A 27,744-nucleotide genomic window follows, 5' to 3' on the forward strand; every position below is an offset into this window, starting at 1 on the left:
CCGGCGCGTCGTCCGTCAGGATGCGGCCCATGCAGCCACAGAGATCGTTGCGCATCTCCGCGTATTCGCTGAGCGGCGCGGGTGCAAAGCCTGTCATAAACACATCACGCAGCCCCGGACATCCAGCGCCCCGGGCCGGGGGTCACCAACGGTTCGCCGCCCTCGTCCGATGGACGTGCGCTCGTCCGACGGCCGCGCGCTCGTCCGACGGCCGAGTCCTCGTCCGAGGGCGCCGATCCGCCGTCCGAGGGTCCGAGGGCGTCGGCCGAGGGGGCGGCGCCCTCGTCCCGAGGGCGCCGAGGGCGCCGAGGGCGCCACTGACCCCCCTCAATGTGAGGCGTCCACCGGCGCGGCCGGCGCGCGCGCGCTTCGCCGAAGCCGAGCTGTGGCAGATGCGAGGTGGAGCTGCCGACAGCGTACTCGACAGCCGCAAACTATGGGCCAGAAGCTCGCGACGCCGCAGACCACCTGCGCCTTCAAATCCGGCGCCTACGGCCTCGGCGTGCACACGACGAAAAACCATGAAAAGCTCGCGACGATCCGCCTCGCGACGAAGGACGACGCCGGCACGATCCTGAAGCTCATCACGGACCTCGCCATCTATGAGAAGGAGCCCGTGTCGACGGTGGAGGTCACGGAGGCCGAGCTCGTCCGCGACGGCTGGGGCCCGAGCCCGCTCTTCCGCGTCGTCCTCGCGGAGGTCGGCGGCGCGGCCGTCGGCTTCGCGCTGTTCTTCCACACCTACAGCACGTGGCAGGGCAAGTGCGTCTACCTCGAGGACTTGTACGTCGCCGAGGCCGCGCGCGGCGCGGGCGTCGGCACGCTGCTCCTGAAAACCGTCGCGGCCATCGCGCACGGCGAGGGCTGCAAGCGGTTCAACTGGCAGGCGCTCGACTGGAACACGCCGGCCCTCGACTTCTACAAGGCGCTCGGCGCCGCGCGCATGGACTCCTGGGTGAATTTGCGCGTGGGCAAGGCCGAGCTCCCGCGGCTCCTCGGTCTGTCGTAAGCTTAGAGGGGCACGGGCGGCACGCGCAGCGCCGCGCACATGACGCTGACGGCGAATATGAGGTGCAAGCTTAGAGGGGCACGGGCGGCACGCGCAGCGCCGCGCACATGACGTTGACGGCGAAGATGAGGAGCGCGACGGTGAAGGCGACGTTCGCGACCATGGTCACGAGGAACATGGCCACCGCGCGCGGCACGCGGAGCTTGTCCTGGACGTACGTGTAGGTCTTGTCGAAGGCCGGCGCGAGGCCCACGGCGACGGCGAAGCGGAAGGGCCGCAGGAGCGAGCCCACCGTCGCGTAGTAGCCCACGTAGTAGGCGAGGAACGCCTTCTTGAGCGGGAACCACGTCATCGGGTTCAGCAGGATCGCGGACTCGCTCAGCGGGTTCACGAGCGGGTTCGCCCGCCGGAACGTCGCCCAGGTGAAGGACAGCAGGAGCACGGAGTTGACGTTGGACACGAAGCCGTAGCTGAAGAAGGCGGAGACGCCGAGCTTCGCGATGTCCTCCTTCTTGAACGACGTCGCCCGCTTCAGCCTCGCTCGCAGGCCCGTCGCGGGCGCGACGTAGGGCGCGAGCCTGATGCCAAAGTCGGTGTAGGACACGACGCCGGAGGTTTCGCAGGCCTCGAGCCACTCCGAATTCGTCGGTTGCGCGCGCAGTTGCGTCGTGATGTGGCGAGGCTGGGGTCGGGCGGCCGGCGCGCCGCGGGCGGTCTGCCAGCGCCTCGCGCTGCCGCCGCTCGACGTCGTCGCGATGCGCGGCAGTCCGACGTTGAGCGCGGACGTCGTGGCGGCGAACCAGGTGGCGGCAAGAGCCGCTCGCGACATGAACTGCGGGCTCACCATCGTCCGATCGGGATCAGGCAAGGTCCAGATGGACGACGGATTCGCGACTTGACGGCCGCTAGCGCCGTCTCTTCGACGCCTCTGCCGCGCCGCGAAGAGCGCACGGCTCCGAGGACTCCACAGCTCGCGCGCTGACACCGCTGAGCGCTGCGAAGCCAGTTACAGCATGCATCGCGCCGCACGCCGCCTCCTTGGGGCAGCTCCCACCATCTCCGCGCCCGCGACGAGGCGCACGCTACCACCGCGCACGCTATCCCCTGCTCTGCGGACGTTCGCCGGTCGGCGGAAACAAAACGCGAAAGGCGTGCGAGAGCGCCGCGCGGCCGCGGCCGCCGCGCCGCCGCCCGCGCCGCCGCCCGCCGCCGCCGCGCCGCCGCCCGCCGCGGTGCCGCCTCCGGCGACCTACGCGCCGCCGCCTCCGGCGACCTACGCGCCGCCGCCGCCGCCGCAGTACGAGCGGCCGCCGACGTTCGGCCAGTCGATGACGCAGTACTTCACCATCGGCGTGGGCATGACGCTCGGCATCGTGGGGTTCTCCGCGGTCCTGCGCATGATCGGGTTCTGAGGGCGTTGGCTGGAGTAAGTTAACCCCCGCGCACCGGCCTTGCGGCGCGGGCCGTGCTGCGGGCGTCGGGCGTCGGTCTGTCTGGGGCGCCGCGCGGCGAGCGGCGCGGCGGGCGGCGAGCGAAGGGCGAGGCCGTCTAGACGGTCTTGCGCTTGTTGTACTGCTGGAGGAAGCCGCAGATCGCGAGGACGGGCCACGCCTTGACGGCGAACTCGTTCGTGAGCTGGGGGAAGACCGAACCCATGATGTCGACGGACGACTCGGGGATCTTGATGTCGAAGATGGCGTACTGGGGGTTGGAGCCCGGCACGGCGGACTCGGCGAGGACGGAGAAGAGGCCGATCATGGCGAGGCGGCCGTTGTTGATCTCCGCGAAGAGGCCCTTCTTCTTCTCCGCCTCCGTCTGCTCGGGCAGGATGCCAAAGGGGTCGTAGAGGTCGAAGAGGCACGAGCCGCCGGCGAAGCCGCCCTTGCCCTTGATGGACGGGAAGAAGCCGGGCTTGCCGCCCTGCGTGTAGTGCACGTAGCCCGCGGGGCTGCCCGCGCCCTCGCCGTACGACTCGAGCATGCCGACGAGGACGAGGATCTGGAGCTTGCCGATGAGGGGGATGTTCGCCCACTGCTCCTGGGGCGTGCAGCCCGCGACGTAGCCCTTGTAGGGCTGGATGAGGTGCTCGCCGGACACGAGCGGCGTCGAGCCCGCGAGGAAGCCGAGGAAGCCGGCCATGGCGACGCGGCCGTGCTTGATCTCCGCGTGCCGCAGGTAGCCGATGGTCGCCTCGTTGCCCAGGCCCCAGAAGTCCATGTCCGCGCAGCCCAGCGGGTCCCAGATGCCCTCGAAGTTGCCGAGCGGCGACGGGTTCTCGGCGCAGAGCGCCGCGAGGTCCGCCTTGCCGGCGGCGAGCGACGTCGCGGCGGACTTGGGCACGGGCGCGACGTAGGCGGACGCGGAGCCCAGGAGGGCGAGGGCGACGATAGAGCGGGCCATGGTGTTTAACCTGCGGATCGGCGCGGGTCGCGGATCGCTTTCGGAGAGCGTCGCGGGAGAGCGTCTTCGCGGCGCGCGCGCGTCCGGGTCGATGCGACGGCACTCGCGCTGCCGCCAGACGACGTGTGCGCGCGTAAACCCCCGCGCGCGCCTTGATCGCGGGACGCCGGCGGCTGCGGTCGAAACTTGAGCCGGACGACAAGGAGGCGGGATTGTGGATCGCCTCGTTCAACCTCGGACTCATGATTCTTCAACTTCGGCTCAGGGCTCTTAAAACAAACCTGAAGGTCGATGGCAGCCCGGCTGCTCGTGGTACGTCGCGCGGCTAGGCTTGGTGCCGCAGTTCCCGCTTCCCGCTTGGCTAGTCCCTCTAGCAGCCCCAAAGCTGCATCTGCGAACATCTAGATGGTGAGAACGCTCCTGCTGTCCGCGGCGTGCGCGCGCGCGCTGGTCCGGCGGAGCCCGGCGCGGCTGCCGCGGCGCCTCCTCGCGGCCAGCGCACCGACGGTGGTCTTCATCCACGGCATGCATTGCCAGGGCTGCCACTTCGACCTGTGGCGCGAGCGCTTCGAGGCGGCGGGCATCGTCGTCGCGGCGCCGACGCTGCGGCACCACGGCGTCGCGCCGCCGCCGGCGGCGCTCGGCGAGGCGACGCTCGACGACTACGCGGACGACGTCGCGGCCGTCGTCGACGCGCTGCCCGCGCCGCCCGTGCTCGTGGGCCACTCCATGGGCGGCATCGTCGCGCTGAAGCTCCTCGCGCGGGGCGTCGGGAGCGGCGCGGCCCTCGTCGCGCCGGCGGCGCCGGCGAACTGGACCGCGCCCGTGACGCCGGAGCAGCTCTTCATCTGGCACGGCGTCGTCCTCGGCTGGCCCTTCCGGCGGCCCGTCGCGCTCCGGCCCTGGCCCGCGCGCGGCGTCCGCGGCCGCGCGTTCCCGGGAAAACGCGCCTCCGTTCGGTGTTGGCGTGCGCGCGAATGGAACCCCCTTAGGTTTGCGGGCTGGGGCTTCTTCAACCGGCTGCCGGCGGACGCGCCGGAGCGGCGCGCCGCGGAACGCGCGCTCGGCGCGGAGAGCGGCCGCGCGGCGCTCGAGATGCTCTGGCGGCCCCTGGCCTTCCTGTTCAACGGCGGCCGGCGGACGACGGCCGTCGTCGACGCGGACCGCGTGGCGCAGCCCGTGTCGATCTACGGCGGCTCCCGCGACCGCGCGACGCCCGCGCGGCACCACCGGCGCATCCGCGACCGCCTCGGCGCGCCCTACACCCTGTACCCGGACATGGGCCACTGGCTCCTCGCGGAGCCGGGCTGGGAGGACGTCGCCGACGACGTCATCGCCTGGGTCCGCGCCGTCGACGAGGGGGAGGTGAGGTGATTTACCCCATTATTCCTATATTGAAGTGCTATTGCAGTGCAAAGTGCCGAGCGGGAGAGATTTGGCTTCGTGCGAGGAGGGCTGCCGCCTGTGTGGCCTGTGCGCCCAGAAGCGTAGGCGCCCCGCCGGCGGCGGAGGCTGCGAGGCAGCAAATTAGAGGCGCGCAGCAGAGCTGAGACGCGCATCTGCTGCGGCGAGATGGCGCAGCGCGCCGTCTTCGAAGCGCTCAGAAAGAATGAAGCATCGACGCACTTTTTCAAGGGCGCATCGGAGCCCTACGACTTCCAGGCCTGCGGCGAGGGCTGGTGGGCGCGGAAGGCGCCCGATGGCGAGGTTTTTTTTTGTAACGAGAACACCGCGATCGACTCGACTTACGAGCTCGCGTCGGGCGTCGAGTTATCTTCCGAGGACCTGGGCACGGTGGAGCGGCGCCTGGACACCTACGCGACGCTCGAGGCCTTCGCCGCCGACGTGCGATCCGTGTTCGCCACGGCGCGGCGGCTCGTGCCCTTCGAGGGGTTTCCGGTCTACGATTCGGCCGTCGCGCTCGAGTCCCTTTTCGAGGAGCTCCTCCGCGACGCGACGAAGCCCGCGGCTCCGCCCGTCGCCGCGCCCGCGGCGCCGGCGCCGGCGCCGCTCGCGACCGCGCCGGAGGTGCCGCCCGCGCCCGCCGTCGACGCGTCCGACGCGCCCGACGCGCCCGCGGCGCCGGCCTTTGAAAGCGACGCGCCCGTGGAGGCCGAGCCCATCGGCGTCGGCAAGCCGCAGTCGTCGGCGCGCGCGCAGGCGACCGCGCGGGAACGCGCCGGGGCGGCCGCGCGCGTCGAGCTGTTCGGCGAGCTCGCCGCGCTCCTGACGGAGCGCAAGATCTCCAAGGCCGCGACGCTCGATATGACGCTCGAGGTCGTCACGGACCAGTTGCCGGACCACGGCGCGGCGTCGCTCGCGCCCGCGCTCGTGCTCGCGCCGCCGCGGACGATCGTAACCGGCGCCGTCGCGGACTCGCTCGCGGACAGCGTGGACGTCGCGGCCATCGCCGGCGAGCCGCGGGCGTCGGCCCACGCCGCGCGGGAACGCGCCCGCGCGGCCGAGCTGTCGAAGAAGGTCGCGGTTCTCGCCGCGGCCCTCGCGACGCTCACGGGCCACGCGCGGCCGGCGGCGAAGGTCGAGATTCTGCGCTGGGCCGTCGCCGTCGTCAAGGCGGTCAAAGCCGGCGGCGACCCCACGGAGATCGCGCCCGCGCAGAAGCCGAAGCCCGCGCCCAAGCCGAAGCCCGCGCCCAAGCCGACGCCCGCGCCGGTCGACGCCCGCGAGGCGATGATCGAGGCGCTTTCGAACGCGAGCCTGTCGCTGAACGAGTCGTCGAGCCCCGTGGCTCGGGAGACTTTGGGCGCCTTGGAGATCCTGTCGATCGCCGACGAGGCGCCGCCGTCCGGCGACGAGCCCGTCTTCGAGGAGCGCGTGCTCTACGCGCGGCCCATCCGGAAGCGCGCCGCGCCGAAGCGGCCCGGCGACTCCTCGAACGACGACGACGACGAGGCCGCGCCCGCGCGCGCGCGACGGCCGAAATCGGCGCGGCCGCCGGCGAAGGCGGAGCGCCACTCCGCGCCGCCGCTCGCGCCGTCGGACACCGCCGCCGCGCTTTCGCCCGAGGCGGGCATGGAGCCGCGGCCCGCCAAACGACATCGGCCCGCCGCGGCGCGCGAGCTCGAGAGCCACAACGCGCCGCCCCGGGTGCCGTCGATCCTGTCGGCCGGCGACCGGGCCGTCGTCGTCGCGACCGGCGAGGTCGTCGCGATCGTGGAGCAGGCGCGGCGGCGGGTGACCTACGTCGGCGCCGACGGCGCCCCGGGGACGACGACGCCGGCCGCGCTGCGCTGGCTGCCGCCCGACGCGCCGTCGCCCGCGGCGCCCGACGCGCCCGCGGCGCCCGACGCGCCCGCGGCGCCCGGCGCGCCCGCGGCGCCCGACGCGCCCGCGGCGCCGGCCTTTGAAAGCGACGCGCCCGTGGAGGCCGAGCCCATCAGCGTCGGCAAGCCGCAGTCGTCGGCGCGCGCGCAGGCGACCGCGCGGGAACGCGCCGGGGCGGCCGCGCGCGTCGAGCTGTTCGGCGAGCTCGCCGCGCTCCTGACGGAGCGCAAGATCTCCAAGGCCGCGACGCTCGATATGGCGCTCGAGGTCGTCACGGACCAGTTGCCGGACCACGGCGCGGCGTCGCTCGCGCCCGCGCTCGTGCTCGCGTCGCCGCGGACGATCGTCGCCGGCGCCGTCGCGGACTCGCTCGCGGAAGGCACGGACGTCGACGCCATCGCCGGCGAGCCGCAGGCTTCGGCCATCGCCAGCGAGCTGCAGGCGTCGGCGCGCGCGGGGGCGACCGCGCGGGAACGCGCCCGCGCGGCCGATCTGTCGAAGAAGTTCGCTGCTCTCGCCGAAGCCTTAGGGAAGCTGACGGGCCACGCGCCGGCGGCGGCGAAGGTCGAGATTCTGCGCTGGGCCGTCGCCGTCGTCAAGGCGGTCAAAGCCGGCGGCGACCCCACGGAGATCGCGCCCGCGCAGAAGCCGAAGCCCGCGCCAAAGCCGACGCCCGCGCCGGTCGACGCCCGCGAGGCGATGATCGAGGCCGCGGCGCTGGCCGCGCCGCCGCCGGCCCCGCCCTCGCCCGTCGCGGCGCCCGCGCCGGCGGCCGAGCCGAGCGTCGACGACATGACGCGCGACCGCTTCAAGGAGATCGTCTGCGAGAAGGTCCGAGCGATGCCCTGGCGGTGTCTCGACGGCGACGCCGCGCCGTCGCTCGCGCCGCCGCCGGCCGCGGCGGCATCAGTCGAGGCGCGCGTCCGCGCGACGTGGGGCGACGTCGAGAGCGGCGACCGAGTGACGCTGACGGAAGCGCTCGAGCAGTGTCCCGGTGTCTCCAGATGGCGCTTGGAGAGGCTACCGCGCCTCCCCGTGCGCAAGCCGACGATTGGGAGCTGGACTGCTCGCGACGTCTGGACGTATTCGAAGGCCGACGTCGAGACTCTTGCGGCTGAGGTCGCTGCGGAAGCTGACGACCCGAATTGGCGTTTGCTTGCCAGCGGCGTTCGTTTGACCCGTGCGATGGCTCTTGACAAGTTTCCTTCTCTCAGTAAAAGCCGCCTCGATGCGCTGCCTCGCGTCCTCGTGCGGCAGCCGACGATTGGGAACGCGACTGCTCGGGACGTCTTGACGTATTTGAAGACCGACGTCGAAAATCTTGTGGCTAAGATCGCGGCGGAAAATGACGACCCGATTTGGCGTTTGGTTGTCAACGGCGAGCGTTTGACGCTAACGATGGCTCTTGCGCAGTGTCCATCCCTCAGTAAAGGCCGCGTCGCAGCATTGCCGCGCCTGCTCGCGCGCCAGCCGACGACTGGGAACTGGGGCGCTCGCGAGGTGTGGACCTACTTGGCGGCCGACGTGAAGCGCCTCGCGGCTGCCCCGAGCGGCAAGTTCGGGGCCCCGCGGCCGCCGCCCGCGCCGTCGCCGCCGGAAGTAGAAGCGCCGGCGCCGGCCGTCGCCGCCGCCGCCGCCGTCGTCGCGCCGCCGCCGGACCCGCCGGCGGCCGTCGCCGCGGTCTCGGCGCCCCCGGAACCGGCCGGCGAGCCCGGCGCGAAGCGCGCGCGCGCCGGCGAGGACGGCGCGGTGTACCTCGTCTCGCCCCAGGGCGCCGTGCTCAAGAGCTTCCCGTCGGCGGCGGCCGCGGCCGAGGACCCCGCCGTCGCCGCGGGCGAGGCCCGCGTCAGGGCCGCGTGCAACATGCCCTACGCGAAGGCCGTGAGCCTCGACAAGAACCGGCTGCGCTGGGCCGCGGCCCTCGAGGAGGAGGCGCGCCTCCGGCGCCGGAGCGACGCGCGGCGGAGCGAGGCGCTGAGCCGGCCGCGCGTGCGCTGCGCCCGCTGCCGCAAGTGGCGCGTCATCCCGAGCGGCGTCGCGGTCGCCGACGCCGACGCCTGGGTCTGCGCCGACAGCGGCGACCGCTGGTTCGAGGGCGAGGGCCGGCCCGCGTCGTGGCCCGCGGCCGTCGCGGGCATCACGTGCAAGACGCGCGAGTGCACGACGCGCCGGCCGTGGTGCGCCTGCCAGCGCTGGGGCTTCGGCTTCAAGTGCTCGGAGTACTTCCGCGACGGCAAGGAGTCGTTCTGCTCCATGGCGTCGCTCGTCGAGACGCTGTATCGCGAGCGCGGCGTCGCGCTGCCCGAGGACTTCACGACGCATCCGGTTCGTTTCCTCCCGTTTCGCTCGATCCCGCGCCGGGGCCGCGTCTTCCACGGCGCGCGCCTCGCGCCCGCGCCCGAGGTGGGCTGCGTCCACTGCGGCTCCGGCGCGCGGCCGGAGACGATCGTCATGTGCGACGGCGAGGGCTGCGCCGTCGAGGCGCACTTCCACTGCGCGGGCCTCGCGGCCGTCCCCGCGGAGTCGTGGTTCTGCTCGCCGGCGTGCCGCGGCCGCCCCCGCGCGGCGCCGCACAAGCACGACTGGATCGTCGCCCACGGCTTTCCCGAGGACGGCACGGAGTACCTGGAGATCATGCTCGCCGCGGACGGCACCGCGGACATCTGCGACCTGCCCCGGGAGACCGAGGAGCTCCTCCTCGACGGCTGGGGCGACGACGCGAAGGCCCGCTTCCGGCGGGCCGTCGCGGCGGGGCCGGCGCTGCCCGCGCCGCCGCCGGACGACGGCGAGGACACGGCCGAGGAGGACGACGAGGAAGCGGAGGCGGACGACGAGGCGGAGGCGGACGCGGAGGCCTTCGTCGGCGGCGCGGGGCTCGCGCGGGGCGACCGGTGCTGGTCCCGCTTCTCCGGCGGCGCCCAGGACTGGTACGCGGGCGTCGTCATGCGGGTCCTGTGGGGCGGCGACGACTGCCGCGTCGTCTGGGACGACGGCGACGTCGAGACGCGGCGCAAGGTCGACCTCTGCGCGAGCATCCCGGCCTCGATCGTGTCGAGGCTCCCGCTCACGGAGCCGACCGAGCGGGCGAAGGCCGTCGCGCGCGCCGAGGAGGCCGACGGTCGGCCGCCGGGCTAAGTTGTGTGTGTGCAGTTGCCACCTGCAATCCGACGCGCGCCTCCCCCGTCCGCGGGGTCGAGCCGCCGCGCGCCGCCGGCGAAGTAAGCATCGGCGGTCTCCAGCTCGGTCTCCGCCGGCGAAGTAAGCATCGGCGGTCTTAGCTCGGTCTCCGCGCGACGACCGGCCCCGTACGCGTCACGACGGTCACCAGTGCTTCCTATTTAAACAGCGACTGGAGGAGCATGTCGACGTCGACGCCCGGCGTGGGCCCGGGGACGGGGAACATGAAGTTCATGAGCTTCTCGTGGGCCTCGAAGCGCAGGCTGCGGCCCTTGGTCGTCCGCTCGGCCTTGCCCCCCTTCTTGGGCGCGCGGGCCGCGCCGCGCGCGGCGCCGAGCTGCGCGGCGGCGTCGTCGTAGACGCCGCGCGCGCCCGCGGCGGCCTGGGGCCGGCGGTCGAGGAAGTCGCGGAGCTGGGCCTTGTAGAGCGCCGCGTCGCAGTAGAGCTCGAGGTCGAGGCCCGCGTCGCCGTCCGCGTCCGCGGCGCCCGCGCGCCGCGGGTGCATCTTCCGCCGCGCGCGCGCGGCGTCGCGGAGCGCGTGCGCCGCCTGGTCGAAGGGCCCGAGGTTCGTCGCCTTGAGGCCGTGCTTCGCCTGCGCGGCGCCGAGGTGCGTCCGCCGGCGCCACGCGTCCGCCGCGGCCGCCCACCGGGGCCGCTTCGCCGCGACGGCGCCGTCGACGGCGGCCCAGAGCGCGTCGACGTCGTCGCCGCCCCGCGGCCGCTTCGCCTCGCCGGACGCCGCGGCGCCGAGGTCCAGGAAGGCGTCCACGAGGCCCGCGCACGCCGCGGCCGCGGCGTCGTCGCCGCGGCCGCCGGGCAGCTTCGCGGCGGCGGCCGCCGCTGACTGCAGGAGCACGCGGAACTCCATGACGTCGCCCTCGAGGGCGTCGTGCCGGCGCGCGACGGCGCAGGACCGCAGCCGCGCCGGCGCCTCCGCGGCCGCGCCCGCCGCGCGCTCCGCGTCGTCGTCGTCGAACTTTTCGAGCAGGTCGTCGAGCTGCGCGTCGCCGACGGCCTCGAAGACGCTCTTCTGGAGCGGGGAGTCCTCCTCCTCCGATTCGTCGTCGTCCTCCTCTTCTTCGTCGTCGTCGTCCTCCTCCTCTTCGTCCTCCTCTTCCTCTTCGTCGTCGTCGTCCTCCTCCTCCTCCACGAGGTCGAGCTCGTCGCTCTCGCCGCTGCCGCGCCGCCGCTTCCCGAAGAGCTCGGCGCGGCTCGACTTGACGTACTTGGCGTCCTCCTCGTCGTCCTCGTCGTCGATGAGCCGCCGCACAGGGATGACGCCGCTGTCGTCGCCGGCGGAGAAGCCCTTGCTCGTCCGCGCGCGCGTGCCGTCGTCGAACGGCGTTTGATCCTCCGGGTCGGGCTCCACCGGCGTCGGCGACAGCAGCTGCGCAACCAGGTCGTTCATCATGGTGCTGGCAAGCGCTTGCGAGCGGCCGAAGCACGCCAATCGCCCGATCTCGGTTCGGTCGTGTGCAAGCCGTGTGCAAGATGACCTCAAGGACCGCATCGCGATCGCGGGTGTTCGCGCGCCAGATCAGGCTCATCTTCCTCGGCGCGGGACATCCTCGACGGGTCGGCCGACGGCGGGGAGCGCGACACAACCCCGCGCAGGCGCCCCCTCGCGCGTCCCAGGTCGCGAAAAAAACAGCCGCCTTCCTAGGACCCCAGGCACGCGAGATCCAGCCCCGCGTGGTCGCAGTGGAAGGGCCACGTGTGGGCCCGGCCGAGCCAGGCCGCGCGGTGGGGCCGCGCGAAGCCGAGCCACCAGCCGCCGTAGAGCCAGGCGACGACGTAGGCGTAGGTGAGGAGGACGAAGGCCCGGTCCGCCCGGGAGCCCTGGGCGAAGGGGTAGTAGTGGCAGGCGTAGGGGTAGGCCGCGTCGGGCGCGAGCGCGTCCGCGGCCGTGTCGTCGTCGAGCGAGACGCGGAGCAGGTCCCGGAACCGCTTCAGCAGCCCGAGCACGACGTGCCACTGGTAGACGGCCCAGGCGAAGGCGAAGCCGAGGACGACGGCGTAGGCCGCGAGCCCCAGGCACCGCGCGGCGTCGCCGCCCGCGTCGCGCGCGCCGCCGCCCCCGAAATCCGGGAGCGCCGCGGCGCGCCAGCCGCCGTCGCCGCTCGCGACGCGCGCGACGTCGAGGTGGAAGCAGTGCAGGATGGTCAGCGGCAGGAGCACGGACGCGGCGAACATGCGCTGGCTCTCGACGTCGCGCGCGCGCGCGGCGGCGCGGTCGTCGCCGGCCGCGGGCCCCGCCGGCGGCGCGAGGGGCAGCGCCGCGGGCCGCCCAACCGGCAAAGCCGCGCGCCAGAGCACGGTCCGGTCGTCGATGACGACGTGGCGGAAGACCTCGACGTCCCAGACGACCTCGAGCGCGAGCCAGACGGCCCAGAGCGGGTAGGCCAGCGCGTCCGCGCGGCTCGCGTCGCGCCGGTCCCGGCTCTCGAAGGTCCGCGCGCCCAGCGACTGGAAGAGCTCGGCCATGTGCATGGCCTGGGACAGGCCGTCGTCGCCGAGGTAGTCCGCGCACGCGCCGCCGCCGCCGCCCCGCGGCGCGGGCGCGAGGAACGCCAACACCCAGCCGTCGTGCGCGCACCAGTTGTGGAGGAAGAAGGAGGCGAAGATGAGCACGACGCCCAAATTGACGCTCCGCGCGCGGCCGTCGCCGACGCGCGCCGCGATGGCGAAAAAGTGCGCGACCGCGACCGCGCCCGCGCCCGCGGCGACGTACGCGAGCGCCGTCCGCTGGTCCAGGAACCCCGCCACCGTCAGATCCCCGGCGAAGGGCCGCGTCGCCGCCGACGCCACCAACGCGCAGCCCAGGGCGACGGCGACGCACTTGCCGCAGTGGAGCCGCACGCACGTCCGCAGCCCTCTTCTGCTCCGCCGGAGCACGCCGTCCGTGTGCTTGAGGCAGTGGTCCTGCCACGCCGCGCTCCAGGCCACGGAGTAGAGCAGGCCGTCCCCAAAGGCCGACAGCTCCAGGGGCACCCAGGCCGTGCGCGTCGCCACGCGGAGCACGCGCTCGAAGTAGAGGAGGAAGACGACGGCGCCGCAGAGCGCCCCGACGCGCGCGGACCGGTCGCCCGACGGCGGCCGCCAGGCCGAGATCTCGAGGCGCAGCCGCGCCGCGCCCGCCGGCGCGGCGACGGACGTGCGCAGGCCGTTCTCCGCCGCGAGCGCCGCGGGCCGCGTCTCCGGCGACCGCGCGATGGAGATCGTCGGCACGGCCGTCGCCGCCGCGGGGAGCCGCGGCCCCCAGCCGCCGTTTCCCGCGCGGCTCGCGAGCCTCCGGCCGTTCCTATAGAAGGCGCAGGACCCGTCCCGCGCCAACGCCAAACCCACCGTGTCGCCCGTCCGGAAGCTCTCGTCCGTCGACGACGACCACATGTCGTCGCGGCGGAACGCGCCGCGGTGCACGAACGCGCCCTCCCTTAAGTCCAGGAGCCAGCAGTGCTCGGACACGGACGGGTGGCTCATGGAGTCGTAGTCGCCCGTCGCGACGCCGACGTGGAGCTCGTAGCCCTCGAGCGCGGCCGCGCGGACCTCGAACCTGTGTGGAAATCAACCACTGGTTTGGGGGGTCCCCACCAAACTTCAGAACTCTCTATCTCGATCAAATCGTAGTCGATTCGGCTGATTTTTGGACGAATCGATTGCTATCGTCGAGTTCTCGAAGCAAGGCCGAAGAGTATGGCGCAAACCGCTCAATTACGCGCACATTGAAGTCGGGTTGAATATTTGGTTTCCACACAGCCTCGAACGCGAGCGGCGGCGCGTCGCCCGACGCGAGCGCGGGCTCCGCGCAGCCGACGGCGACGATGGACCGGAACTCGTCGCACCGGTTGTGCTCGTCGATGCGCAGCGTGCTGTGCGTCGTGCACCGGTCGAACCAGGACCGGTAGTTGAAGGGCTGCTGCGACGCGTCGTGGTACGCCGTGATGCCGTCGATGAAGACGCCGCCGCGCGACAGGCGCTGCCGCGCGCTCTGGCCCACGCCGCAGATCCAGCCCCGCCGCTGGACGACGGCCCGGCAGAAGGCCTCGGACACGCTGCAGGCCGACCGCTGCGTGCAGCCGTAGAAGAAGAGGCTCCGCCCGTCGAGGAAGTCGAGCACGGACGCGAACTCGAGGGCGTCGAGGAACGTGCGCCGGTCCCGCCGCGACCGCTTCTGGGCGACCGTGAGACGGGGCGACCACGGGCTGATGTGTAGTTGCATCGCGGTGCGCGCGCCCGGGCGCGGCGGTCCGCGTGTTGCTCGGGCTCGTGGAGTTGCGGCTCTCTCGTCGAGCTTCTCCCGAGGTGCAAGGTCGTGGAGTTGCAGCGTTTGTAAAAGCGCGGCGCCCCGCGGGATGGCCGAGAGCTACAGCCCCTTTGATGGGCTCGAGATCATAGCCCCTTCAGAAGCCGAGGCGCTCGCGGGCGGCGTGCGCACGATGCTCGCGCGCCTGAGCAGCAGCGGCGTTGTGGAGAAGTACGCTTCGGCAGCGCGGACCAACATGTACCAGTTCCGCCCGAGCTTCGACCAGAGCGTGATGGACTGGCTCAACAAGGAGCAGGCGGGCGCTGACCCGTCCACGCGTCTTGCCCGCTCACAGACGCCGCCGCCCGAGCTCGACGCGCTGCGCGTCGCGCTCGAGGCCGAGGTCCCCGAGCTCGCCGAGTTCTTCGTTTGCACGTGGGTGCAGGTCCGTTCCCTCGCGCGCGCCGCGCCGCCCGTCCGCAAGCGCGTACCCTAGGTGAACGTGACGGACGGCGCCGACACGCTCGCCGCGCACGTGGACAAGCCCGCGTGGGGCGACGTCGTGGTCGTGTTCACGCTGGACGACATCGGCGTCGAGCTCGCGGCGCGCTGCTCCGGTCTAAAATTAAGCGCCCGCGTGAACGCGCTCGAGGCCTACATGCTCGCCGGGCCCGCGCGCTACGCCGCGAGCCATCGCATCTCGATGAGCGGACCCCGCGTCGGGGTCGTCTTCCGCTACCACCTCAAGGACGTCGTCGCGCTCGGGACGCGGGCCTCGGCCGACGGCGACGTCCCCGTGGGCACGATCGTGTCCGCGCGGTGGCCCTCGCAGACGAACTCAAAATTGCCGCACTCCAAGTACCGGTCCGCGTACCCGGCGGTCGTGCGCGCCCGCCGCGACGACGTCTACAACCTGACCTTCTTTGCGAACCCGCCGGACGTCGCGCACGACGCCGAGGTGCACGAGAGCCTCGTCCTCGCCAACGGCGCGCGTCGCTCGCAGTGTCACGACGCACGCGCGCGCGCGGACCCGCGCCCTCTCAGGTTGGCACGCTGGCATACTCCCCGGCCGATTCTTCATTCCGCCGAGCGCCGAGACTTCCGAGGGCGGCGGTGACGCCGCCAACGTCGACGGCGGCGTCGTCGGCGACGACCACGGCGACGGCGGCGGCGAGGCGCCCGTCGTCGACGAGGCGCCCATCGACGCGCCCGTCGGCGGCGACGCGCCCGTCGTCGGCGGCGGCGCGCCATTCGACTTCTTCGCGCAGCCAGTCCGCGCCGTAGTGGAAGTCGACTTCGACTGCATGGTCGCCTTTTGGAAGTACAAAAACCTCAAGAAGGCGCCGCCGGATGCCATCTTTCGCGACAAGGAGATAAAGCGCACCGCAGCGTCCGACTAGATGAGAGTCGACATCGGATTCGTGTGCACGCGCAGGCACTTTTTCAGCCCGCTTCCCCATTACGAGCACCTTAAACAGTTCGCCAAAGAAAATTCCGAGGACATCAAGGCCGGCGTGGCCAAGCCGCCGACCGCTATTTACTCAGAGGCGATCGCGCGGATGTCGGCGGCGCCCCGCGCGAAGCGCAACAAGACTGACCGCAAGGGCCAAACCATTCGGTTCGCGCCCCGAGTCCGCACTCGTTCCGTCCAAAGGTACGCCCGTTCGCAGGTACTGGTGTCCCGTGACGAAGATTTGGTTCCCCGCGACGGTCGTCGATCGGGCCGCGCCTTTGGACTCGCACACGGTGTGGGTTGTGAAGGACGAGGAGGGCTACGAGATGAGTGTTGTTTTTGACTGGCCGGTGACGGGCCAGATGCAACGAAGACAAGAGCCAAGAAACCTGGAGTACGTAATGCTTGATTCTCGCGACTACGAGGGCTTCGGCGACTACGAGGGCTTTGTAGAAGCCTGGAAAGCACCCTTCGCGAAAGCGGAGAAGCGACGCGATGCGAGTCAAAACAATGGCGCCGATGAGCGAGCGAAGAAGCGCCGCGCCAAACCCAAAGCTCAGGTGCAGCCCGCGAGGAAGCGGCCCCGGCCGCCCGCGCCGCAGCTGCCCGCGCCGGTGCCCGCGCCCACGCCGCCTGTGCCCGCGCCACCGGCGCCGCCGTCACAGCCGCCGGTCGCGCGTGCGCCGAGCGTGGTGTCCGCTGATGACACCGAGCCCGTTGCGCCAGCTGGGACCACCAGCGAAAGCGCAATTGCCATCGACGACGAAGAAATTGAGGACCGGCCGGCGCGTGGCGACGCTTCACCCGTCGTCATCGAGCGCGACGTCGCGGCCGTGCTCCGGGGGGTGCTCTCGCCCGCCTGGAAGAGCCTCGCCGAGCGCGCGACGGAGCCTTACGCCGAGCTGCCCCTCCTCGGCTTCGACTCGGAGGGCGTCAAGCGCCTCCGCGACAGCCTCGACGGCGCGGCCATCGGCCTCTCGTCGGGCCCGAGCGGACTGACGAGCGAGGTTGCGATTCCCGCCTTCGCCGAGCTGCGCCGCGACTTCCTCAAGCTCAAAGGCGACGTTTGGCACGTCGTCACCTCGGCATCGTCCCACTTGATCGACATCGCGCCCGTCGGCGACGACGACCCGCGCGTCGGCCTGCGAGGCCAGTCCAAGGCCGTGGCCAAACGCCCCCTCGACACTCACCAGGTCCTCGGCGTCTACTACGGGCGGACCATGCTCGAGCGCGAGTACGAGGACATGCACTCGAGTTCCCCGGCCACGCTCCACTCGCACGAGCGCTACGCGTTCTCCTTCGAGTGCAAGGGAGTCGACTGCGTCATCGACGCGCTCGACCGCGGCAATTTCCATTTGATGGCCATCAATGACGCGCGTCGAGCGCCGCACGCGTCGCGCGCGCGCGGCCTCAGCGCCAGCGAGAGGTCGGCCGTGAACGTGACGTTCCGCGCCGCGCTCCTCGACGGCTTCCCCATCACCTCCATTACGGCCCTGAAGCCGATCAAGCAGGGCGACGAGCTCCTTATCGACTACGGCAAGGACTTCTGGCTGAAGAATTTCGGCCTCGACCGTTACATCGCCCAGTTCCAACACCCGGCCCTCGTCAGCCTGCACGCACAGCTCAGCCGGCACCTCGCGCAGGACCTCGGATAGGGCGCTGATAATAGCAACCAGGCCTCAGTTACGCCGCCCCGCCGACCCCGGGGCGCAAGACGAGCCGGAGCGGCGCGCCGGCCGCGCCCGCGAGCGCGCGGAGCGCCGCGGCCGCGCCGCGCGCCGCGAGCTTCGAGACGAGGAGGACGGGCTCCGACGCCTTGCGCGAGAGGTAGCGGGGCGCGTCGACGAGGCGGAGGCTGCCCGCCTGGACCCGGTAGCCCGCGAAGCCGACGACCCAGGGCCAGAGGTCCTTGTGCGTCTTCCGGAGGAACGCGCGCGTCTGCCGCTCCGCGAGCTTCGTCGCGCGCCGATACAACGCGCCCGCGTCGACGACGGCGGCCTGGGCGGCCGCGCCGAGGCGCCAGGCGCGCCGGAGCCGCGGGTGGTCGCGGAAGAGCTTGTAGAGGAAGAGCTCCTCGCCGAAGACGAGCTTCTCGCCCGCGAGCAGCGCGCGCGACGCGACGCGCACGACGCCCGAGATGAGCGCGCCGAGGCCCCGCAGGAGCCACAGCGCGAGCCGCACGGGCAGCTCGAGCCGCGCGACGCCCCAGGTCACCGCGCGGAGCTGGAGCCGGTCCACGAGGTAGCCGTTGAGGTAGAGCGCCTCGTCGACGGCGTGGGCGACCTGCAAAAGGGGGGAGGAACATCGGTTGGAGGTTTCGGGACGGGACGCCGGGCCGACCTCGAAGGCGCCGACGGCCGCGGGCGCGTAGAGCGCGACGGCCTCGGGCGACGGCGGCACGAACGAGTGGACGCGTTTCATCGACGCGACGCGCAGCCCCGCGTGGGTCGTCGCGACGGCGATGGCGACGCGCGCGAGCTGGACGTGGAGCTTCTGGGCCCGCGTGCGCCGCGCGGCGTGCTGGGCCTCGGACGCCGCGTGCAAGATCTGCCGCGCGACCGCGGCGCGCGCGGCGTCCGCGGCCTCGGCGACGGCGCGCCGCTCGTGGTCCACGAGGTGCTCCGGCAGCAGGTCCGGGAGCCGGTGGCGCGGCGCCATGATCTCGCGCATCGCCGCGACGACGCGATAGCGCTCGTGGACCTCCGCGGCCGCGTAGTCGAAGACCGAGGTCGCGGTGCGCGCGACGAGGACGCCGAGCGCGAGGCCGTTGGGCAGGCGCGCGCCGACGCCGCGGCGCGCGGCGACGAGGGACGCCAGCCCGACGCAGCAGGACGCGGCGAATTTGGCGACGCGCGCGCGCCGCGTCCGCGGCCGATCGAAGAGATCCGCGCCGCCGAAAAGGCCCGCGAGGCGCAGGTAGAAGTGGAGCGCGAAGAAGAGCTGGTAGGCGCGCGCGCCCCGGGGCTCCGCCGCGAGGTCGAAGTGCTTCAGGGGCTGCACGAGGAGGAAGGCGCCCGCGGCCGCGCGCCCGCCGCAGAGGGCCGTCCCGACGTCGTCGCGCCGCGCCTCGAGCTCCAGGGTCTTCGCCGCGCGGTGCTTGAGCACGTCGATGACGCCGCCGCCGCGCAGGCGCAGGGAACGTTCCGCGCGGAGGCGGGCCGAGGCGAGGCACGCCAGGGCGAGGAGGCGCCCCGCCGGGGGCAGCCCCATGTCCACGAGCTGGAATGATGTTGAAGGCCTTCAAGGTCCCGGACGCACGATGGCCGCGGGCAGCGAGGCCTCGACTGGGACGACTGGCGTCACTACTGCCTGACCTACGACGGGACCGACCTCGTGCTCTACTTCGACTGGCGTCGCTACTGCCTGACCTACGACGGGACCGACCTCGTGCTCTCCTTCGACGGCACCATGGTGGACGCCGCCGCCGCCGTCGTGCTCCTCGCGAGCCTCTTCTGCTGCGGCACGTGGCCGGCCATGCTGACCTACGCGGCCAAGGACGGCCGCCACGCCGCCCACTCCTACCTCGACTACACCGCGGGCTACGTGTGCGTCGCCGCGGTCACGGCCGTCGCGAGCCCCCTCGGCGGCGGCGACGTCGCCCTCGCCGTCGTCGCCATGGTCGGCGGCGCCATGCTCTGCGTCGGCAACCTCTGCCTGCAGATCGCCGTGGACCTCGGCGTCCCGCTCACCGCGGCGCTGCCCCTCCAGGCGTCGCTCACCGTCGTGCTGGGCACGTCGCTCAACTTCGCGCTCCAGCCCGAGCGCAGCGACGCGGCCTGGCTCTTCGCCGGCGTCGCGCTCTTCGCTGCGGCCATCGCGCTGACCGCGCGCGCGCAGCTCGACTACGACCGCGGCCGCGGCGCCGCGCGGGCGACGCACCAGGAGTCGCCGCTCGTCGCGGACCGCGCGCCGCCGCCGCCGCGGGCGCGCGAGGCGGCGGCCGCCGCCGCCGCGCCGGCGACGCGGCCGCGGCGCGGGCTCGCCGTCGCCGCGCTCGGCGGGTGCGCGTTCGGCGCGTTCTCACCGTGCTTCAACGTCGCCGTCAACGACGAGCTCGGCTGGAGCGCGGCGGGGCCCCTGCGGCTCTGGACGGCGAATCTGCTCTTCGCCGCGGGCTTCGCGCTCGGATCCCTCGCGACGAACCATCGCCGGCTCCCCCGCGCGCTCCGGGGCTACGCCGCCGAGGCCCCGAAGAGCCGCCTCCTGCCCGCGGCCGCGGGCGCCGTCTGCGCCGCGGGCAACGAGCTCCAGTTCTACGGCGCGACGCTCGCGGGCTTCGCCGCGTCGGACCTCGTCCAGGCCTTCCCCGTCGTCGGCATGGCGTGGGGCCGGCTCCTCTTCCGGGACTTCGAGGGCTGCGCCCCGGGCGTCGCGCGGACGCTCGTCGCCGTCTACGCCGCCTACCTCGCCGCGGTCCTGTGCCTCTTCCTGTCCGTGGAGACGACGTAAGTTGACCAAGTTATTGAAGGGCGCGCCCGACTGCGTAAGTTGAAGTCAAAGTGAAGCTCAGCTCCGAAGACCAGGTATGAGAGCGTGAAACTCAGTGAATCGGCTGCGCCTTCGCACGAGCTGCCGACGCCGTCCCTGCCTGCCGCCCGAGCCGTCGCGGCGCAATGGCGGCCTGCGCCAGGTGCTGCGCGGTCCTCGCCCTCGCGGCGCTGCTGCAGCTCGGCCTCCTCGTGCGCATGACGGTGCGCTGGCCCGGCCGGCGCGACGGCTTCCAGGAGGGCGCCGTGCCCGTCTGGCGCAACGGCCGCGTGCCGCTCGCGAACCGGCTGCTCGACTACCTGCTGCCCATCAGCTTCGACCTCGCGGAGATCGCGCTGTGCCCCGTCGACGGCTCCGACGTCGCGTGCGTCGACGCGGGCCGCGCCAAGGAGGCGGCGTCGCGCGCGGGCTTCAACGCGACGCCGGGCTACGACTTCGAGACGTGGACCTTTTCCGCGGGCGCGCGGGAAGCGTCGGCCGTGGTCCTGCGGCCGCGGCGCGCCCACTTCTTCCCCGAGGCCTCGGGCGCGGACGCGACCGGCGGACCGCGCGTCGTCGTGTGGTTCCACGGCGGCGGCCTCAACATCGGCGGCGCCGAGGACACGTACGCGGTGCCCCTCGTCGACGCCCTCGCGCGGCGCCTCGGCCCGGCGCGCACGCTGATCGTCGCGTCCGTCGAGTACGCGCTCGCGCCCGAGCGGCCGTTTCCGGCGGCCGCCGACGACGCCTTGGCGGCGCTCGAGGGCGTACTCGCGCGCTTCCCCGACGCGGCCCACGTCTCCGTCGCCGGCGCGTCCGCGGGGGCCTACCTCGCGCTCGTCGCGGCCTACCGCGGCAGGGCCGCGGGGCTCCGCGTCGACAGCGTCTTCCTCGACTCGCCGTTCCTCAAGGACGGCCACTGCGGCGGCGCACCGCCGCCGCGGGGCGAGGGCTCCTTCGCCGCCAACGGCTGGATGCGCCTGCCGTCGACGGCCTGGCTCGACTGGTCCTGGCGCGCGTACCTGGCCGGCCGCGACATGGCCGACTACGCCATGGGCGCGTGCGACGCGGAGAACTGGCGGAGCGTCGGCGGCCCGCCGCCGGCCGTCATCCTCACGGGCTCGGGCGACCCGCTCCGCGACGCCGCCCACGAGCTCGCGGCGACCTACGAGGCCGCGGGCGGCGCCGCGACGCTCGTCGAGGCCCGCGCGGCCCACTGCGTCGCCTTCCTCTTCGACGGCGCCGCGGTCGCGCGCGCGCACGACCTCTACGCGGACCTGCTCCTGGGGGAGTGCGCGCCGGGGTAAGCACACCACACATCTTACACAGCGTCAGCTCGGCAGCTTGATCGTCGTCCGGCCGGCCTTCTTCTTCGCCTTGCGCCGCGCCGCGGCGCGCTCCGCGGCCGCGGCGACGGTGTCGTTGAACTCGTCGATGGCCCGGTTCTCCTCGGCTTTCGCCTCGACGTCCCGCTGCTTCTGGAGGATCTCCTCCTTGGCCCGCCGCTTCGCGGCCTTGTCGGCCTTGCGCTTCTGCGTCGCGGCCTGGCGGATCTTGTTCAGCTCCGCGCGCGAGCCGTCGTCGCCGTCGAACTCGAAGACATAGGTGTCGCGGTTGCGCACGGAGCCCTCGAGGACGACGCGCGCGCCCTCGGCGGCGACGTGCTTCGCGGCGGCCGCGGCCTCCTGCGACGCGCGCGCGAGCGAGTGCTGCGCCTCGACTAGGCGCTTCTTGAAGTCGACCTTCTTCTTCGGCGCCGGCGAACCCGCGTCCTGCTTCTTCGTCGTCGTCGTCGTCTTGCGCGCCGCCGCGGCCTCGTCGTGGGGGCAGCCCTTCTCGTGGCGCGCGACGGCGTCGAAGTCGCCGCGGAAGCCGCAGCCGCGCTCGCACTCGAACGCGCCGTCCGCGTCCGGCGGCGCCTCGGGCTCGTCGTCGCGCTTGACGTAGAGGTCCGGGAGCGTCGTCGGCATGCCCGCGTCCGCCGTCTTCAGAAAGTCCGCCGCGAAGGTCTTCTTCTTTCTCTTCGTTTTTCGCCGGAGCGCGTCGCCGGGCTTCGTCATGCCCGAGACGTACTTCTTCGCCTTCGAGGGCTTCAGCGACTCGCGGAGGCGCTTCCCCGCGCGCCCGAGGCGCCCCGTGTGGCTCGCGGCGATGGCCGCCGCGTCGCGCCGGCGCGCCTCGATGAGCTGGAGCGTCGACCGGACTTGCCCCGTCTCCACGAACTCGAGCCGCTTCCCGACCTGGGCAGCAAAAGGGTGATTCAACGTCGCTTCAACGTGAGTGTTCCAAGCGCGCGCGTTCTGAAAACAAGCATCCACGCTTCGAGACCGTTCCGAGGGATGATCGCTCGTCCAAAAATCAGCCGAAACGAGTGGAAAACGGCCGAGATATGAGCCTTTGAAGTTGGGAATTTCGCTCTCTTTTGCTGCCCTGTTCCCGACGCCGAGCGCGCCGCCGCACTCGCGGACGGGGTCCCGGTACGTGCGCACGAACTCCGCGATGCCCCGCTGGCCCGACCGCACGGCCAGGTCCGCGGGCGACTGGCCCGCCTCGTCGGGCGCGCGCGCGGGCACGGCCGCGTCGAGGAGGAGCTCGACGACGTTCCGGGGACCGAGCGGCGCCGCGTGGTGCAGCGCGTTGCGCTTCTTCGCATCGACGCCGTCGACGGCGCAGGCGTGGGCCAGGAGCACGGTGATGGCGTGGAAGGCGAGGCGCCGGTCCGCCACGCCCGCGGCCAGGATCAGGGGCGTCGCGTAGAGGCCGTCCTCGGTGACCTCGTCGACGTCCGCGCCGAGGTCGTCGAGCAGGAATGTTAACACGCCGAAGTCGCCGGCTTTCGCCGCGTGGTGGATGGGCGCGTAGCCCCGGCCGTCGGTTTGGTCCATGGACGCGCCGCCGGCGCGCAGCGCCGCGAGCGTCGCCGCGTGGTTCGCGGACGACGAGTCGCCGCCCGCGCGCGGCTCGACGGGCGCGTCGCCGCCGCCCCGCGGCGCATTGCCGCCCTCGCGCGCGGCCTTGAGCCGCGCCCGCTTCTCGTAGGCGCGCTCCGTGAGCAACAACTTCGCGGACGTGACGACGAGCGGCTCGCCCGCGTCCTGCGCGGCCCGGAGCTCGCCGAGGGACGCGGCCAGCCAGGCCGGCGGCTTCTTCGCGCCGAAGGCCGGCAGCGCGTTCTTGACCAGCGCCGCGATGGTCTTCGCCGCGACGGCCAGGTTCTCCGGCGGCTCCGGGGGGAAGAGCGAGAGCACCGCGAGCTGGCGCCGCAGCGCGGCCGCGTCGCCCCGGAGCACGGCCCCGCAGACGCGGCGCTCGCAGTTCGCCTTGGGCTTTTTCAGCAGCGCGTAGAGCCCGCCGGGGTTGTTGAGCGTGTCGACGGCCTGGCGGAGCTCGTACTTGACCTCGAGGAGGCCCAGGTTCTCCGCGATCTGGTCGCGCGCGAGCTCCTCGAGCGCCGAGATCCGGTCCTCCGCCCGCGTCGCCTCGCGCTTCGCCTGCTTGTGGTGCTTCTTCATCGCCGCCTCGTAATTTGCCTCGTCGCCGTCGCCGCCGTCGCCGCCGCCGCCGTCGTCGCCGCCGTCGTCGCCGTCGTCGTCGCCGTCGTCGTCGTCGTCGCTCTCCTCGGGCTCGGGCGCGGGCGCGGGCGCGTTCGCCTCCTCGTCGAGGAACTTCTCGATCTTGTCGCGGACGACCTCCTTGCGCAGGGCCGTCGTGAAGGCGTTGACGGGCGTCTCCTTGTCGCGCGCGCCGACCTCGCGGTGCCGCGTCGCCTCCCAGCGGTCGCCCGTGACGACGTCGGCGCGGCGGCCCGCGCGGCCGTCCGCGAAGTCGATGCGCTGCCGGTCGAGGTAGTCGCGCACGGAGTGGGGCTTGACGCGGCCGCTCTCCTCGGCGCGCTGGTGGGCCCGCTCGACCTCGCGCGGGTCGAGGACGTGCGTCTCCAGACCGATGGGGATCTTCGGCGCCGCCTTCGCCGCCGCGACTTTGGCCGGGTCGACGCTCCAGTCGCCGCCCTTGCTCTGGACGCGGCCGCCCACGCGCGCCGCCAGGGGCACGCCGGGCCGGAACGGCGGCGTCGACGGCGACGCGCGCCGCGCGGACGGCGAACCGCCGCCCGAGCCGCCGCGGCTCGACCGGTCGCGCGTGGGCGCGCGGAGGCCCTCCGGGAAGCGCACGGACTTGCCCGGCGTCTTCGGCGTGTCCAGGCCCTTGGGCGTCTCGATGCGCACGCCGCCCGTGACGCCGAAGAAGCGCGTCGCCGCGGGCGTCCGCGGCTTCTGCGGCGACTCGTTGAGCTTCCGGCGGTCGCGCCGCGCGGGCGACCACGTCACGACCTTGCGCTCGTCGCTCGCGTGGGTCCGCGACGCCGACCCCTGGCGCGACCCCTGGCGGCTCCGCTGGCGGCTCGACACGCGCACCTTGCCGAGCTGGTCGCGGACGGACTGGACGCGGCGGCGGTCGAGGTCCCGGTCGCGGACCCGGCGCGCGATGGCGCCGAACTCGGCGCCGGAGCCGAGCTTCTTCGTCGTGTAGGTCGTCGGGTCCGGGAAGTTGCGGCTCATGCCCGCGTTGGCCCGCATCTCCATGCCCGGCGTGACGGCGTCGCGGTCCCGGGCCAGCATCCGGATGTACTCGTCGAGCTCCTCCTGCTCGCCGGCCTTGAAGCCCGTCGTCCAGTCCGGGTTCTCCACGTCGTACATGTTCTTCTTCTTCGACATGGTCGTCCGCGTCGTCAGCGCATGGGCCTACGTCGCCTCCGAGGGCAGCCCTTAAACGCCATCGTCCGGCCCGAAGGGGACGGGCCAGTCTTGCCGCATTGTTGAACAATTATGCAGAGTATGGACGCCGACGCGGGGCTTCCCGAAGAGGCGGAGTGCCGCAACGCTGCGTGCAGCATGGACGCCGACGCGGGGCTTCCCAAAGAAGCGGAGTGCCGCAACGCCGCCTTCCCACCGTTGGTCGCCTCGAGCTTCTTTTCGCGGGACTACCTGCTCGGTCCCAAGATGCGCCGAGGCTGCGTGGGCATGCGAGAAATCGGGACTCAGCACGGCCCGCTCGACGTCTTCCTCTGCGCGAGCCTCGGCGTTCCGGGCGTCTTCTTCTGCGTCTACAGCTGCGGCGATCCGCTCGTCCCGCGCGTCCTGCTCGCCGTCGAGTTCGTCGTCGTCGGCGGCTGCTCCGTCGTCGCCGACGGTTTGATGACGCGCATGAGCGCGGACGACAGCAACCGCGACGGGCTCCTGCCCGTCGATCGCGTCACCAGCGCGTTCCACGCAGCGTCCTGCGGTCGTGACGATTTTCGAGAGTTTTTGACCGGGAAAACGAAAAAAGTCGTTACCGACGCACTTGGTAGGCTTCACGTGCTGCTCCTCGGCGCACTCCTGTGCTACTTCGCCGCCGTCGGCAGGCTCTCGCCGCTGGAGACGGCCCTCGTGCTCCTCGCGGGAGCGGTCGCGCTCGTCTTCTTCCATCGGAGGTTGTATTTTACTTTCGTCGAGCAGAGATGGCGCCCGGCCCGGGCCTGCGCGCGCGCCTGGCACGTCGGCGGCTGCGCGGCGCCGCTCCTCTGCTTCTTGTTCGCCGCGCGGCGTTGCTAACATGTCCCGCCGGTACTAGTAGGAATCCCGACCCCAAATCCCCGCGCTCGCGCGCGTCCCGTCGGGAAGCCCAGAAGCGAGACATAATTAACAGGGCTCTGTACATCGACGAACCCCCGGTCATAGCGTGGCGGTGTTCCTCGGTTCGCGCCCCGACGCGCCGACGCAGTGCCTGCGCGGGAACGGCTCGGCGCGCGCGCGCCGAGCGCGCGCGCCGGGGCGGGACGCACCAGACGTCTTCCGGCACGCGGGTCCTGCTCTGCTGGATGTCTTCGTCGTACACCCCTTCTTCGGCGCGCGGGAACACCTCCGGCTTCTTCGATGCCTGCGCGGCGCGCGAGTCCGACGACGGGCTGCGGGGCGAACGCACGCACCGCCACCTCGGGCATCTCCGTCCCAGCCCCCGTGTCGGTGCCCGTGCTCTGAGGCGGCGAGAAACACGTGTTCGCACCGCAGAGGGGATCCATGGCCGCGGATCTCGACGCACCCGCTCGCGTGCGACGCTGTCACGGGGCTGCCCAGGCTTTCTCCAGGATTCGTCGGTCGTCGACGGCATGATAGCTGGCATCCAAAACCTTGCCTTTCAATAAACCGACCAGCGCGGCTTGTGACAATGGGGAAGGTGTTGTGGCCTTGATTGTTCGGCACATGGTCGACTCGCGCCGCTCGTGACGCTTTGATCATGCCGGAGGGCTCGCGGTCGGCGCCGGCGCGGCACGGCGAGGCTGCCTTCCGGCGCGCGGACGTGAACAACGATGGTGCACTCTCCCGGGAGGAATTCCTCGCCTACTTTGGGCAGCCCGCCGCCGCCGCGACGCTGGACCCGCTGCCGGCTCGCGTGCGGCAGTACGAGTCCCAGGGCCGCGACCGCCCGCGGTCCCGCGCGCCGCGGACGCCGGAGCATCGGCCCGCCCGGGCGCGGTCGCGGACGTCGCCCGAGGCCTCGGCGCCGCGGCGCGCGCCGGAGCTGCGGCCGGACTGGCCCCCGGCCGGGTCGCGGCCGCGGTCGCGCACGTCGCCCGAGGTTGGCGGGTCGCGGCCGCGGTCGCGCACGTCACCCGAGGTTTACGAGTCGCGGCCGCGGTCGCGCACGTCGCCCGAGGTTTACGGGTCGCGGCCGTGGTCGCGCGCGTCGCCCGACGTCGGGCCCTCCTACCGGGCCACGCCGGACCTGCCGCCGGACTGGCCTTCGGCCGCGTCGCGGCCGGAGCCGCGCGGCACGCCGGACTGGCCCTCGGCCGCGTCGCGGCCGGAGCCGCGCGGCACGCCGGACCTCCCGGCGCCCCTCGCTGCGCCCGTCGCGGCGCCCTCCGTCGGTCTCCGGCGGACGCCCGACGCGGCGGCCGGGGCGCCGCCGGCCGCGTCGCTGCGGCGGACGCCCGACGCGAGCCTCACGTCGCTGGGTCTCGTCGAGGACTCGCTCCGCCGGTCCGGCCGCGACGGCTCCTACGAGGAGGAGGTCAAGGACGCGACGGCCTGGCGCCCGCCGCGGCTCCCGCCGCTGGACCTCGGGCCGAGCGCGGGCGCGGCCCGCTCGTCGGCGGCCGGGGCCCCGCTCGACGGCGACGGCGGGGCCGGGCCGGACGCGCCGCCCCCCGCGAAGACGCCGCCGCGGCCCGCGGCGCCGCTGCCGCGGTCGACGCCGCCGCCGCCGCGGCGCGACCGCGCGTCGCCCTACAAGTCGCCCTACGGCGACGCGCGCGTGAACCCCGCCGACGAGGCGCCGGGCGGCCGCGCAGCGTCGCCGCCGCCGCGCGCGAAGCCGGAGCCGGCGGCGCCGCCGCGGCTCGCGGCCCGGAGGCGCACGCTCGGCCGCGCGGTCGTCGTCTCCGTCGTCGCGGGCCTGCTCGTCTGGTTCCTCGTGCTCGCCGGCGGCGACCGCGACCCGTCGTCGCGGTCCGCGGCGGCGTCGGCCGCGCCGACGGCCGCGCCCGCGCGGTCGCCCGCGCCGACGGCGGCGTCCGTCGCCGCCGTCGACGGGGTCCTGACGCTGCGCAACGTCACGCTCCCGCTCGGCGCCGCGGACGTGTCCGTCGTCGCCTCCGTGCTCCGGTCCGCGCTCGCGCAGCTCGGGACCCCGGGCGTCGCGGGCGTCGCCGCGGACGGCGCCGCGGTG

The 27,744-nt window shown here is 73.1% G+C and overlaps 5 protein-coding genes across 5 annotated transcripts; 2 read left to right on the forward strand and 3 right to left on the reverse strand.

The window, feature by feature from the left end:
• Positions 1–436: 436 nt before the first annotated feature.
• Positions 437–1,009, forward strand: AURANDRAFT_31910 (hypothetical protein; the record flags this gene model as incomplete). The annotated part of the gene is made up of 1 exon (XM_009042251.1): positions 437–1,009. The coding sequence occupies one exon, from the start codon at positions 437–439 to the stop codon at positions 1,007–1,009; it is 573 nt and encodes a 190-aa protein (XP_009040499.1).
• Positions 1,010–2,557: 1,548 nt separating this feature from the next.
• LHC24 (putative plastid light harvesting protein) lies at positions 2,558–3,419 on the reverse strand (the record flags this gene model as incomplete). The annotated part of the gene is made up of 1 exon (XM_009042303.1): positions 2,558–3,419. The coding sequence occupies one exon, from the start codon at positions 3,407–3,409 to the stop codon at positions 2,558–2,560; it is 852 nt and encodes a 283-aa protein (XP_009040551.1).
• Positions 3,420–11,530: 8,111 nt separating this feature from the next.
• AURANDRAFT_66932 (hypothetical protein) lies at positions 11,531–14,090 on the reverse strand (the record flags this gene model as incomplete). The annotated part of the gene is made up of 2 exons (XM_009042302.1): positions 11,531–13,424; positions 13,624–14,090. The coding sequence occupies 2 exons, from the start codon at positions 14,088–14,090 to the stop codon at positions 11,531–11,533; spliced, it is 2,361 nt and encodes a 786-aa protein (XP_009040550.1).
• A 316-nt stretch (positions 14,091–14,406) lies between these two features.
• Positions 14,407–15,514, forward strand: AURANDRAFT_66933 (hypothetical protein; the record flags this gene model as incomplete). The annotated part of the gene is made up of 3 exons (XM_009042252.1): positions 14,407–14,559; positions 14,611–15,106; positions 15,159–15,514. 3 exons carry the CDS (start codon positions 14,407–14,409, stop codon positions 15,512–15,514), a joined length of 1,005 nt encoding a protein of 334 aa, XP_009040500.1.
• Positions 15,515–17,250: 1,736 nt separating this feature from the next.
• Positions 17,251–24,749, reverse strand: AURANDRAFT_66934 (hypothetical protein; the record flags this gene model as incomplete). Its single annotated transcript, XM_009042301.1, has 4 exons — positions 17,251–17,850; positions 17,908–18,786; positions 21,450–22,274; positions 22,404–24,749. 4 exons carry the CDS (start codon positions 24,747–24,749, stop codon positions 17,251–17,253), a joined length of 4,650 nt encoding a protein of 1,549 aa, XP_009040549.1.
• Positions 24,750–27,744: the final 2,995 nt, after the last annotated feature.

This window comes from Aureococcus anophagefferens (assembly GCF_000186865.1).
Source record: "Aureococcus anophagefferens unplaced genomic scaffold AURANscaffold_29, whole genome shotgun sequence".
NCBI classification, from domain to species: Eukaryota; class Pelagophyceae; order Pelagomonadales; family Pelagomonadaceae; genus Aureococcus; species Aureococcus anophagefferens.